General features: G+C 39.3%; 1 protein-coding gene across 1 annotated transcript; it reads left to right on the top strand.

The window, feature by feature from the left end:
- The first annotated feature begins 97 nt into the window (after window positions 1-97).
- Window positions 98-14,756, top strand: brd9 (bromodomain containing 9). Its single transcript, XM_034174962.1, has 17 exons — window positions 98-228; window positions 746-966; window positions 1,048-1,167; window positions 1,264-1,393; window positions 1,536-1,593; window positions 5,892-6,036; window positions 6,140-6,250; window positions 7,362-7,537; window positions 7,664-7,796; window positions 9,961-10,036; window positions 10,162-10,257; window positions 10,346-10,478; window positions 10,584-10,695; window positions 11,607-11,663; window positions 11,760-11,865; window positions 13,953-14,123; window positions 14,458-14,756. The coding sequence occupies exons 1-17, from the start codon at window positions 180-182 to the stop codon at window positions 14,556-14,558; spliced, it is 1,995 nt and encodes a 664-aa protein (XP_034030853.1). The 5' UTR covers window positions 98-179; the 3' UTR covers window positions 14,559-14,756.
- Window positions 14,757-14,860: the final 104 nt, after the last annotated feature.

Genomic DNA, 14,860 nt, shown 5'->3' with positions numbered 1-14,860 from the left:
TATTTATTTATTTATTTATTTTTGCAGCGTCAGTGTTCTGCTCAAAATCAGCGCGCAATGGCTTCAACCGGAAGCACTGCTGCTGTTGTTTTGCACATGCATGACGTCACATCCTTTTCCTTTTGTCCGCCACTGCAGCGCACAACACCGCACACTAATAAAATATAAAATAAGACGAAATGGGGAAGAAACACAAGAAGCATAAACCGGAATGGAGAACTGTTGATGGTATCTTAAGTTTTCTATTTCGTTTATATAATCACAGTATCTTTGGTTTCCGTTAGCTAGTATAGAGTTCAGTGGCTTAGAGTTTGCATAGCTGGATAGCTCAGCTAGTCTGGGTAATGCTAATTTTGTTTTTCCTCAGGTAATATTGTGACTGCCATAATTTTGTGTAGAAACTGACTTCTCTCGCTGACTCTTTCAAGTTATTTGCTATTGATGTTCTAGAATACCTCAGCAGGCTACAGAATTTAACACTTTTGCATGGAAAGTATTCACAGCACTTCACTTTTTCCACAGCCTTATTTCTAAAATGGATGAAATTTATTTTTTCCCCTCTAAATTGTACACACAATACCTCAAAAAATGTTTTTGAGATTTTTGCAAAGAAAGCAAACAAACTGACGTTCATTGACAGTGACGCCCCCCCACCCCCCCAAAAAAAAATATTCAAGTATGCTTATCACGGTCATGCCAGCCACAACACTCTTATTTTTACCATTGTGTTTTCATTTCTTTATAGATTATGAGGACAAGGCTCTTGAAAAACCCCTGAAGCTTGTGCTGAAGGTTGGAGGAAGTGAGGTAACAGAACTCTCTGGTTCTGGACATGACTCAAGCTATTATGATGACAGATCAGACCATGAGCGAGAACGGCACAAAGAGAAAAAGAAGAAAAAAAAGAAAAAGTCTGAAAAAGACAAAGACAAGTATGTGGACGACGACGAGCGAAGACGTCGGAAGGTTTGTCCACAGAAACGTATTCTTTCACTGTCATGATGCAGTGTGTGGTGCCTTTTGTCAGACTACACTTTCTTCCCATAGGAGGAAAAGAGGAAGAAGAGAGAGCGAGAGCAGAATGAATCGGAGGTAACAGGTGCTGCAGGTGCTGGTGTGCCAGTTGAACCTTTTACTTTGTCAAAAACCTTACGTATTGGAGTAGAGGTGAGCAAACCTAACTTCAACCTGGCAGCATGACCGCAGCCTTCTTAGTGATGGTTTAAACAAAGTGTTGTTTACATTTTACGTGTTTTCTATCAGCCAGAAGAGAAGAAGAAAAAGAAAGAGAGATTTGACATTGAGTCTGAGGTGGAGGAGTTTCACCCTCCCGTAAAGGTGGAAGTAGAGCAGCAAGGGGACAGGCCGGTCCGAGCCTGCCGGACACAACAAGGCAAGGGCTTCCCCTGTAGAGTGACAATATCACATTTTTCTGCCAGGCAAATAGTTTGTTCTGTTGTTCAGTGATAAATGTAATGATGAACCATTCTTTTTTTTGTTTTGTTTTGTTTTTTATCCATATCTACCCAAAGTAGAGAATGAATCCACTCCTCGTCAACAACTGCTAGAGCACTTCTTGCGCCAATTGCAAAGGTGAGAAGGATTTATTTTTATATATATATATATACACACACACACACATATATATATATATATATATATATATATATATATATATATATACGAGGTCTATTAGAAAAGTATCCGACCTTATTATTTTTTTCAAAAACCATATGGATTTGAATCACGTGTGATTACATCAGACATGCTTGAACCCTCGTGGGCATGCGAGAGTTTTTTCACGCCTGTCGGTTACGTCATTCGCCTGTGGGCAGTCTTTGAGTGAGGAGTCGTCCACCCGCTCGTCGATTTTTTTTCATTGTTTAGGAATGGCTCAGAGACTGTTGCTTTGTTTGATAAAAATTTTTTCAAAACTGTAAGGCACAACTGAGTGGACACCATTCAATAAATTCAGCTGGTTTTCGGTAAAAATTTTAACGGCTGATGAGAGATTTTGGTCTGGTAGTGTGGCTTTAAGGACGGTCCACGGCGCCTGACGGCGATCTGCGCTTCGAGGCGGCAGCGTCTCGCTGTTTCAAGTTGAAAAGTTCCACATTTCAGGCTCTGTTGACGCAGTAAGTCGTCAGAGAACAGAGAACTTTCAGAAGAAGTCGGCATGAGGAGTTTATTCGGACATTCCATTGTTAACGGTCATTTTGTAATGAAAGAACGTGCGGGCAGAGTCGCATGTCGGGCTGGACCCGACCGCGGGGGGGCGCGGCAGGAAAAACACCTCCGTTGGAAACCTTAACGGGCAAGTTGGAACATGCCCAAGCTGTTAAACAATTTCTCAGTTACTCACTTGTTGAAAGCCATTAAAAGCCGCCTGAATTCTACAAATGGTTTTCAACACGGAGGTGTTTTTCCTGTCGCGGCGCACACAGATTTGCCGAGTCGTCACGGAAACGACTCGGCGAATTTGCGCGTACGTCTTTCATTAAAAAAATGTCCTTAAACAGTGGAATGTCCGCATAAATTCCTCATGCCGGCCTCTTCTGAATCTTCTCTGTTCTCTCACGATGTCCTGGGTGAATTAAGCCTTAAATTAGGATGATTTCAGCTCGAAACACGCCGACGACAGCGCCTGGAAGCGCTGCGCGACGTCCCGCTCCGTGGGAAGTCCTTACACCGACAGAAACACCCCATAATCTCTCATCAGCCGTTAAACTTTTCACAGAAAACCAGCTTAATTTCTCGAATAGTGTCCACTCGGATATTCCTCACAGGTCCAGAAAAAATTTTGATAAAGCAACGCGCGCCGTCTCGAGCAGCGTGTGAAACAAAGGAATTCAGCCGAGAGGGCGGGACCACATCTCACTCAAGGCCTGCCCACAGGGAAATGACGTCACCGACACGCGTGAAAAAACTCACGCATGCGCACGAGGGTTCAAGCATGATTGGTGTAATCGCATGTCATTCAAATCCATATAGTTAAAAAAAAAAAAAAGGGTCGGTTTATTATCTAAGAGACCTCGTATATTCTTTAAAGGCAATTTTGGGGTCAGCCTGCGTTGATGTACTAAGTAAAGTAGAAATCCACAAAAAGACCTGTTTTTCTTGTTGGACTTTGTGTAGATTGGCAAAGCTTCTGGGGAAAACCTGGTCTTGTTAGGAGAGACGGCATCCATCCCACTTTGGATGGAGCAGCTCTCATTTCTAGAAATCTGGCCAATTTTCTTAAATCCTCCAAACCGTGACTGTCCAGGGTTGGGACCAGGAAGCAGAGTTGTAGTCTTACACACCTCTCTGCAGCTTCTCTCCCCCTGCCATCCCCTCATTACCCCATCCCCGTAGAGACGGTGCCTGCTCCCAGACTACCAATAACCAGCAAAAATCTATTTAAGCATAAAAATTCAAAAAGAAAAAATAATATAGCACCTTCAACTGCACCACAGACTAAAACAGTTAAATGTGGTCTATTAAACATTAGGTCTCTCTCTTCTAAGTCCCTGTTAGTAAATGATATAATAATTGATCAACATATTGATTTATTCTGCCTTACAGAAACCTGGTTACAGCAGGATGATTATGTTAGTTTAAATGAGTCAACACCCCCGAGTCACACTAACTGCCAGAACGCTTGTAGCACGGGCCGAGGCGGAGGATTAGCAGCAATCTTCCATTCCAGCTTATTAATTAATCAAAAACCCAGACAGAGCTTTAATTCATTTGAAAGTTTGACTCTTAGTCTTGTCCATCCAAATTGGAAGTCCCAAAAACCAGTTTTATTTGTTGTTATCTATCGTCCTCCTGGTCGTTACTGTGAGTTTCTCTGTGAATTTTCAGAACTTTTGTCTGACTTAGTGCTTAGCTCAGATAAGATAATTATAGTGGGCGGTTTTAACATCCACACAGATGCTGAGAATGACAGCCTCAACACTGCATTTAATCTATTATTAGACTCAGTTGGCTTTGCTCAAAATGTAAATGAGTCCACCCACCACTTTAATCATATCTTAGATCTTGTTCTGACTTATGGTATGGAAATTGAAGACTTAACAGTATTCCCTGAAAACTCCCTTCTGTCTGATCATTTCTTAATAACATTTACATTTACTCTGATGGACTACCCAGCAGTGGGGAATAAGTTTCATTACACTAGAAGTCTTTCAGAAAGCGCTGTAACTAGGTTTAAGGATATGTTTCCTTCTTTATGTTCCCTAATACCATATACCAACACAGACTGCAGGCTTACTTGTAGTTCCTAGGGTTTGTAAGAGTAGAATGGGAGGCAGAGCCTTCAGCTTTCAGGCTCCTCTCCTGTGGAACCAGCTCCCAATTCGGATCAGGGAGACAGACACCCTCTCTACTTTTAAGATTAGGCTTAAAACTTTCCTTTTTGCTAAAGCTTATAGTTAGGGCTGGATCGGGTGACCCTGAACCATCCCTTAGTTATGCTGCTATAGACGTAGACTGCTGGGGGGTTCCCATAATGCATTGAGTGTTTCTTTCTCTTTTTGCTCTGTATGCACCACTCTGCATTTAATCATTAGTGATTGATCTCTGCTCCCCTCCACAGCATGTCTTTTTCCCGGTTCTCTCCCTCAGCCCCAACCAGTCCCAGCAGAAGACTGCCCCTCCCTGAGCCTGGTTCTGCTGGAGGTTTCTTCCTGTTAAAAGGGAGTTTTTCCTTCCCACTGTTGCCAAGTGCTTGCTCACAGGGGGTCGTTTTGACCGTTGGGGTTTTTCCGTAATTATTGTATGGCTTTGCCTTACAATATAAAGCGCCCTTGGGGCAGCTGTTTGTTGTGATTTGGCACTATATAAATAAAATTGATTTGATTAGATTTGATTTAGATAGGGTCTTGTAAAGTAATTAGGGTCATAACAAAGGACCAAAAGATCAGACACCTGTACAGCTGTGTCCTAAGGTTATCACAACCAAATGATTAATGAAGAGATGCTCCTTTTCTTTCTTGGATTTGAAAATGTGTGTGTGTGTGTGTGTGTGTGTGTGTGTGTGTGTGTGTGTGTGTGTGTGTGTGTGTGTGTGTGTGTGTGTGTGTGTGTGTGTGTGTGTGTGTGTGTGTGTGTGTTTTCTTTTTTTTGTTCGTTCATCCTGGTAGACATGTTTTAACCTCGTGAAACGGTGGGTTGAAAATTGAGTTTCCATGAACTGATCTTAGTTGATAGGATCACAAAGTTTTTCCCAGAGAGAAAGAATATACACAGTACAAAAAAACCTCCAACTGTTTTCTTGTCATGCTTCCTTATTGCACCCAGAATATCAATGAGTCCTTTATCTTTTGTAGCAATTTTTTTCCAACTGTAAGTTGTGCTGTTCAGGAGAAATTCTGTCCCCCTGCCAAACTTGTGTATCTTAAAACTCAAGAAGTGTAAAACTTTCAAAATCAAATTTGTATACATTAACACTGGGTGGTCAAAGCTCTGCATGCCAAAAAAAAAAAAAATCACGCATTTCTGACCTTTACTGAATTTTGGGGTTTCAAGTAGAAAATAAAATGCACACATCACCCACTAGATGGCAACAAAAGCTGCTCAATTGTGCGGCAAAGTCTTGACTGTTATTCATTTGAGAAGTTAATTTTTGGTGAAAATAAGATGGGCTAACAGCCAAAACATCAACTTACAGCTATGTCCCTTCCCCTTGTGGGCAACTTATTTATTTATTACTTACTTATTTTTATTTGTTTTACTCTTAAAATGTCTCTTAAGTGTGGTTTTGCAAGCTTTGATAAATGCAGTCTCAGATCAAACTTGGGTAACATCTTGTTGAAATTTGTGCACGAATGACCAGATGAGAACTTTTATCTCAGGATATGCCCTGAAACATTTTGGTACAAGTCATGATGGCTTTTTTGCTTTTGCAGAAAAGACCCCCATGGATTCTTCTCATTTCCGGTAACAGATGCAATCGCTCCTGGCTACTCGACGATCATCAAGCATCCCATGGACTTCAGCACTATGAAAGACAAAATTATAAACAATGAGTACAACACAGTTACAGAGTTTAAGGTGAAGACACTTCTGAACATAACTTCAAAATTTAAGGGGTGATGGTTGATTGAACAAGAAGGCAGTCTATGTAAAGTGGTCTGAACTCTTTATTGTCCTTCAGGCGGATTTTAAGCTGATGTGTGATAATGCAATGGTGTACAACAGGCCAGAGACTGTCTATTACAAAGCCGCCAAGAAACTACTCCATACAGGATTCAAAATGATGAGTAAGGTAATGTGGTTATATAAACACAAAGATCTTTTAATGTGAGTAAAATGTAATATTTCGAACTTGCTTTATTTCCCTCTGCATTAACCTTTGATCATAAAGTTGTACTTATGTTTACTCCATCATCCTGATTTGAACTTCAGCACCCTGACATTAGGGTGAATGTGAGGCATTATCTTAAAGCGCTGTGAGCATCTGATACAGATGGAAAAGCGTTATATAAATGTAGTCTATTTACCATTTATTTTATATGGAATGGATCAAATTAGTTGTCCTCTTAGAGGACTTACTTTGCATTGATCTTCTGTTGCTATATGTTTTTTTTTTGTTGTTGTTGTTGTTGTTTTTTTTTTTGTTGTTTTTTTCCCCCTCACATCAGTGTGGGAAATGTGCCCCAAGGTCCAGTAGATTGTTGGGGTTCAGTGTCTTTTTCGAGAACTAGAAATGTGGTTGCATGCAAAGGTTAATCTTTATTACTATCTCTATGACTTCTTTTGATTTTCGTGTTATTTGCACATCAGTGGACTACAGGTTTGATTGGGTGGCTGACAGTCGGAGCCACTGTTGGTCTGTCAGCACCCAGCATCGGTACATATTCCTAAATCTGACCTAATGTCTTTGATTTCCCTGTTGTTTTTACTTTGGTAAAAGAGCATCATTTTCATAGAGTTGCGTCACTTTTAATAGTAGGTTTCCCTTCCTACACTTAAGCACAAATAAAGAGTGGACCAGTGTACCTTGGAACATTTGTTCTGTCTGGCAGCACTCTCTTTAGTTGCATATACAGTATTGTTCCTCCACAAGGCGAACAGCAGGATTCTGGAGATGTTCCATAGATTGTACTTTGATGTTTTATGCTCTATATTCAAATACAACTCATTTCATTTTAATAGTCCAACCAAAACATTGACTTCAAGAATTTATTCTGTTTGGCAGTAGACTGTGATAGAAAGTATTGATGTGACTTCATGTTTTACGATGACCTTTCCATCTTAAGATGAATTGTGGTTATCAGTAACTTTATGATAATAATCAACAATCTTTTCTTAAGTGTAAATTTGCCAGTGGAGCAGAATAAATGGTTACCATTTTGTCTCCTCTGCTCTCTTTACAGGATCGGCTGTTGGCACTGAAGCGAAGCATGTCTTTCATGCAGGACATGGATTTTACCCAACAGGCAGCCATTTTGGGAGATGAAGATCTTACAGCTGATTTACCTCCTCCAGAGATAATCCCTGTTCCTGTGGAATCAACTAAGAGGTCCAGGAGACAACCAGCCAAAGACATGAAGTAAATCATGGGGTAGACTTTGTGATCTCGTAATTTGTGATCTTTAAAATTTAGCTCTTTTATTTATGTAAGAAATCTCATTATCAGTTTTGTGGTAACCTGGAACATTGTTGCTTCTAATTTCAGTTACCTGTTTGAACCAGAGGGAAATGCTTGTAGTTTGACTGACAGCACAGCAGAGGAGCATGTTCTGGCACTGGTGGAACATTCTGCAGATGAAGCTCGGGATCGTATCAACCGATACATGCCCACCTCTAAGGTTTCAGTTTTTTAATTCATTGTATTATCAATTCAAAAATACCATTGTTTCCAGGCTTTGGAAAAGCTAAAGCATATACCTTGCAAAATATAGTGAGCACCATAGACAGATAACTGAGTCCATCCCCTTGCACGTGATAAACATAACAACTCAAAAACAGTAACTGCTATCATCTTGTAATTCACCAAATTAAAAGGGCATATAATAATTATAACCCTTTTCAAATCTGGATCTACGCAAACTGCAATTTTCTTTTGCTTAAGTAATATCCCACAGATGTGTCTGCCATCAGCTGGATGCATAGTGGGTGCTGAATTGATGATGGATTAGAAACAGGTGTAGGTGTCAGTGAGAGTGAGAGACGGTTTCTGCAGAGAAATGTACTAAATCAGTGATGTAAGCCATTAATTCCTGATTGTTTCACAGTGGTTACATTCTAAAACACATATAACAAGATTATACCTCCACAGAACCCAACAGAAAGGAATTTATGATTTCAGTAGCAAAAGAAAAAAGATTGTTGAGAGAGAGATAGGGAGTGAATAGGGTCTGTGAGAGAGAGAAAACCTATGTCCACAAAATTATATTTAATCAGAAAAATAAACTTATTTTCTGACTGTTTTGTAGTGGTTATGCTGTAAAACTGACAGAACACACATCCCCACAACCCTGCAGGAAAGATTTTGTATGACTGTAGCCAAAGCAGGTGCTTCTGTTTTCCCTCTGTGTCACATACATTTGGTTTTCAAATTGCATGTAGCTTGAAATGAGCTTGTTTGTCAGCTTCCTTCATTTCCAAAAGGCCACTGCTGCTTGTTCCTTTTCTTTTCCTTTTCTCTTTTAACCAGCTAAAGACAACCAAAGAAAGTTATAGGGGAACTACAGGATTAAAGAGCACAACAGTGTCTGCCCACTGTTTTAAGGGCTCGAGGTTTGGAAGCAGAAATCCCATTTATTTTCTCCATTGACATTTCAGAAAATCCTTATATAAAGCATTTTAAGCCTTGAACCAAGCCAATCAGCTACATTTAGTGAACAGTAAATAACAGCCACCCATGACAAAAGATGTCAAAAGTAGCAAATAATGGAAAAAATAAAATAAAGAAATAAAATTCTGTAACCTCCTGTCAAGCTGGATTCAAACTCAGCACAGCAAAAACATGTTCATACACACTAAATGCACTGCTCTGTAGGGTGAGCTGCTCATTTTGGCTGAGTGTACCAGCAGTGAAACAACTGGTTACATTCTGGTTTACGGGTTTAAATAAATATTTACCTTGTAACAGCGACATTCGCCAAACGGAGACGTTGCCATTTCAGTTTCAGATTCTGGGTAGTGTAGTTCTTTTTGGTGATGTCACAAAACATGTTTTTGTTTAAATAAGATTAATATCATTCAGACTTGTGTTTTCTTCAGCTGCAAATACCATCATCACCTAACATCATAGTTATTATTGAGTTTATTTTTTGAGTTTTTTATTTTTACAACTTTTTATCTTATCTAAATCACTATTAATGGGATTTTTTTTTCTCTACAACCATACTGTTGAGCTCTATTTTTTAGATGTTCTTGAATACAAAATTTAATTTGGGAGAGAAACATTTTTAATGTCTCCATTGTTAACTTTAAAGGCTGACATCATCACTGGATAAACGCAGGCTTTCAGGCAAGCTAAAAACCATCATTCGAAAGAAATATCTACTAGTATGGCGAGGATCCTGATAGAGGAAACCGTCTGCCTGTTTACCTCAATAAATGTAGAGAAACCTTTAAAAAGGACTGATTTATATGTACAGGTAGAATCTTGGCCTCGCCTTCTTCAGTTTGGCCAATATCGATCTCTTCTAAGTCCAATCAAGTGGATTGTTGATGAGAGGCTCATTTTTCTGCTTACAGCAGGAGTGAACACCGCATCAGCAATCAATTTGTAATGATAAAGAAAAGGTGGCTGAGGTGAAACCCCAGAGTCCCCCTTTAGAAATGTGTAAACTTTTCTTTTTAATGCAAAATTGTTTACTTTTGTTTAGGATTTATCCAGAAAATAACCTGAGAAATAGGACTAAAGGTTCACCTGCAACTACACGGTGTGTTGTTAGAATCATTGATTGAGATTTGACTTTCACTACAGCTTTTATTAACAAATGATCCCTTTTCTGCTTTCAGATGGGCTACTTGCGTAAAGACACAGATGGTTCTGTTCTCTATACTGTTGTAAATCAACTGGATCCAGATGCAGAAGGTTCAGTATTACTCTGTGGCCTTTTAATCTTGATTTGTGCTGTTTTCTCTTGGCCTGTATTACACAAGTATCATCTATGGAAAAAAAGCTGATAGACTTTTAGGCTTTTCTGAATGTTGTTGCAGAAGAGGAGACCCATAAGGTGGACCTGAGTTCTCTATCAAATAAGCTTCTGCCTGGACTAACGACTTTGGGCTTCAAAGATGACAGGAGACATAAAGGTCCGTTACTGGTGACAAGAAATCGCACTCACTGTTAAAATCTGTCATCAGTGGCTTATAATCAATTGTTTGTTCTTGCATTATGTAGTTACATTTTTGAGTAGTGCCTACAACATTCAGAGCCTTCAGAAGAACTCGATCTTTCCGGATCTACTACCCGATGAGGTGGACATGCTTTATTCAGCCTATGGGGATGACACTGGAGTGCAATGTGCTCTTAGGTAGGGATGCTTCTCTGACACAGCTGAAAGTGCGTGTAGATTTTCTGATGATAAATTTCCATTACTTGTTCCAACTTGTAATTTTTTTTCCACTTTTACTCAAAGCATACAGGAATTTGTCAAGGGCTGTGGAACTGTCACCAAGCGCTGGGTCGATGGGCTTCTGGACAAAATGACTGCAGGCGATCACACATCATCTGTCAATCAAATCCGGCAGGTATGTGATTTGTGCTATAGGCATGTCTCAGAGGCTGGTCCTGGTGGTTCATATTTAAAAACACCTTCAGTCACATATTTCTAAAAGTTATGCCAGTAGGCTTGCCAAGTAGCACCATGTAAAATTTGTCATTCTTCACTGTGAGACAGTGACATTTTGCAGTGTGTGTCATGTCCCAGTATCTCTAACTAATGATGTTTTTGATCACCGTCCTAACCCCATGTATATATTATAAAAAGCTGTCCAATCTCTTGATCTTTTAATTCTACTTTTTTTAAGCCTTTCCATCTCTGCATACCAGAAATTGCTTTTCTGCCAACTCAGACTTAAGTTCAAAGGTCAGAAGACTGAGCTGAGTCCGCTTAATATTTTTATGTGCTTTATAAAACGGTCAATTCATGTTATTTTTGCACTGTCTCACTAAAAGCTTTCCTCATATAATAAGACAATGACTTTTTTCCTTCCTCCTAGACTTTTGTCCTACTCACGTTGCTGAAGATTCCCGCCCCGCCTTCCTTATCAGTGTTCACTCTCATTTCCTTGTCTCAGTTAGAATGCTGATATGCTGTGATTTATTTATTTATTTATTCATTCATTCATAACTTTCAGATTACCTAATGTATCCTTAGTTACTACTGCAGCATCTGTCTGCACTGTAGATGACAGCATTTTAATGTTTTGGCACATATTACCACCCAAATGGTCATTATGGAGCAGCTAAATCTTGAATGCACTTTATGTAAATGTTCTTTGATCAGAGGATGTCTGAGATGTTACAGTTTGCATGTCTGAGAGGATTTTGACTAGTTATTTTCAATATTGCACACATCTATTCCAGGGAAGGATTATGTTGACCTTCTGAACTGTATTTGAGCTCCTTTATATAAGACAGATGTGTGTTTACATTTCAGAAAAGAAACATGATGTTGAAACCTGATGAAATCAAGAACAACATTTGTGACATACAGGTATGCATTACTCAGTCAGTGCTGACATAATGTTTGATTTCTTATAAAGCTGTAACACCACCACGTGACAAACTGTTTATCTGTATTTATATTTAGATGGCAGATTGTACTGGCTTGATGGAGAGCGGATCGGTGCTGGACTTCATGTCAATGAAGAACTATCCTGATATGTCTCTGGACATATCCATGTTGAACTCTTTAGGTGATTATTCCCTTAATCACTCTCATTACCTACATTTATACACATACAAATAACATAATCATAATGATGTTTTGGTAGCAGTACAAGTAATGTGGTTTTGGAGGTAGTCTTCTCTGATTATGTTAATGTGGTAATGCTCGTAGTCACAGTAAACATAACGTCATTGATATGCTACTTACTTGTACCATTGAAGAGCATTTTAATATTATAAACTCCTTACAATATGTAAAACTCAACAGTAAGGTTTTTTTTTTTTATGTACTTTGACAATGACCATATTGTCCACGTACATGATGGATGCAGCATACATGTTGGTATTTGTCCCTCCCTGTCTATCCCCTAATTTCCATAAGATTTCTACAACACAAACTTTTCTGCAGTTTAAAGAGAGATGTAGCCACCACTTAATAATTGGTGTTTGATTTGCAAACAGTCCGTGTCTGTGAGCTGTTCTGTTAAATGTGCAATAAAATAACTCCTCAGAACATAGGAAAATATAAATAATGACAGTGTTAACACAGTGCAGAAACAAATGGGTGATTCTTAGACTACGGGCACTTATGTCCTTTGATCATATTGTATGAAAAACAGAAAAAAGGGGAAATTTCACACTTTTATAGTTATCTTTACAATGAAAGTGTGTTAAGAAATTTGTTCTAGTAGTCTATGATGACTTTTTCACCTTTTTTCAGCATCATTATATGCAAATATTGCCGTTTTGTGCTTGTCCCACACCCATACTTTTGATCTTCAATGATAAAAATGAATGGTAAGGAAACGTTTTTTCTAATGTTTTAAAATATCTCTGAATAAAATAATCAAAACATAATTGGGGTATTCAGTGTCATACAACAGTTGTGATTTTTTTTTTTTTTAAACAAAATGTAGTTGTCCCACACTATTGCCGTAATTTCCACCACAACACTGTAATGTCCATTTAAACAGGTTGTATGAAAGATTGTTTGGGTAGTTTCTATGGAGATAAACAGTGACATCAGAGCACATGTATATAGCGCCAAATCACAACAAACAGTTGCCCCAAGGCGCTTTATATTGTAAGGCAATGGTGTGGTGGAAATTACATTTTCAAGGCCAATAGTGCCCGTAGTTAAAGAATCACCCAAATATTATAATGGGAGTATTGTTTGTTTTAGCATACTTTATTTATTGTCACTGTATTTGGTAATGGTAAACAGTATTTCTGTTATAATTTTCTTCACACTTTTAATTGGACTTTCATATAACTTGGTACAAATCCTTGTTACAGGTTGATAATATGAATGTTGTAAATTGTACAAGATTGACAGCATGGCAGAGTTATGTTGCTTGATTAACAAACCTAGACAGTGCCAGTTTCATGGGTTGTTGCCTGCATTCTCATATTTTAAAAGGAATTTCGGGAAACTTGTTACCATTCCCTTGAAATGTTACCAGAATGTAGCAAGCACTTGTACCAAAGCAGCATTTGCCAGCAGGGGATATTGTGCTCTCAAAACAGTCTTGTTTACTTTGTTGATGCACTGCTGGATGTGGATCCACCTTAATACCTTTTGTCTGTTCCATATCTTGCCAATACCTTTGGGTACTCTGGTTTCCTTCCTCCATCAAAACTTTGGACATCATGGTCCTGTCACCACCCATGACAAAGGCAGTGTCTCTAGCAGAGGTGGAATGAAGCCACCATCAAGTCACTTTCAAGTTGTGAATCAGCAAGTCTCAAGTCATAATGACCACCATTTGTTTGCAAGCTGACTTGAGACTTGACTTGGGATTTGCAGATTGATGACTTGAGAACGACTTGACAGTGACTTCGCCCCACCTCTAGTCTCTAGACCTAGAGGTGGTTCCAGGAGTGCCAGACTTCGGCTGCCATCTGCTCCTAGTGGTTGGATTGTATCTAACTATAATCAGTATGGGTTAAATGCAGATACCAAATATTGTATGTACAATGACAAAATATAGGCTCTGCCTCTAAACATACTGAAGCAGAGGAACAAACTGGGTTTCTGCGTAGCTTGTGTACACGTTTGTAGGAACAGTGTGGTTTATTTCCTACAGTGACACTGCCTTTAATTTTTCTTCATCAGGTAAAACTGTGAAGAAGGAGCCGGGCAATGAAGAGGGCCAACAACACTTTGACGATGCAGACAAACTCCTGCAAGAGTTCCAAGAGGCTCAGGTGGATAGAGTTGGGTCAAGACCCTCTTCCAACCTTTCCTCCCTCTCCAATGCCTCAGAAAGGGACCAGCACCACCTAGGTATCAGCAACAACAGCAAGAAACATATTAGCTTCACTTTTTGGGAATATTTGTAAATTTCTACTGTTATTATCTGTGGTGTATTAGATGTCGAAAGAAGACTAATTGTAATCACGATGCAACATGTTGCTTTATAGCTCTGTTGCAGTAGTACACACTTCTCACACACAAAAAGCAGCCCTGCATGCCCTGTTTCTGTATCGGGTCACTATAACTGACATGTTGGAAATGCATTGTGTCTATGTGTGTGTGGGTGAGCAGGGGCATGTTTTCCTTGGAAAACTTGCTTGTATTTGTTTTTTCCACATGAGACTGACATTACTTTAATCCACAGGCAGCCCAGCACACCTTGGTGTTGGCGATCAGCCCGAAATGGTTCATGACCCCTATGAGTTCATGCAGTCTCCAGAGCCAGAGACGACCAGCAGCAGCTGACCACATACATCACTTTTTTCATCTTGGTGCCAACAGAACCACCTACTCTGTGTTCGACGTTAAAACCTGTGGGCAAAAGCAGGAACCTCTAACCAGTTCTGAATGCTTTAAATATGATTGTACAGTGTGTAGTTTAATTTTATGGGTTTGTAAGAGTGCAGCAATTGAAAAATAAAATGCTTGCACCTGTGTTTTTAAGTATGTGTGGTTCAATGAGCAATTTAAAAGTAGTAAAATGCTACCACCCACATTAGATAAAGTAGCAGTGGTAGCTCTAGCAACTGGGTGATTCTTAGACTACA

The sequence above is a fragment of the Thalassophryne amazonica genome, chromosome 7 (genome assembly GCF_902500255.1).
Source record: "Thalassophryne amazonica chromosome 7, fThaAma1.1, whole genome shotgun sequence".
Lineage (NCBI taxonomy): Eukaryota > Metazoa > Chordata > Actinopteri > Batrachoidiformes > Batrachoididae > Thalassophryne > Thalassophryne amazonica.
This window is presented reverse-complemented; position numbering and strand designations above follow the sequence as displayed.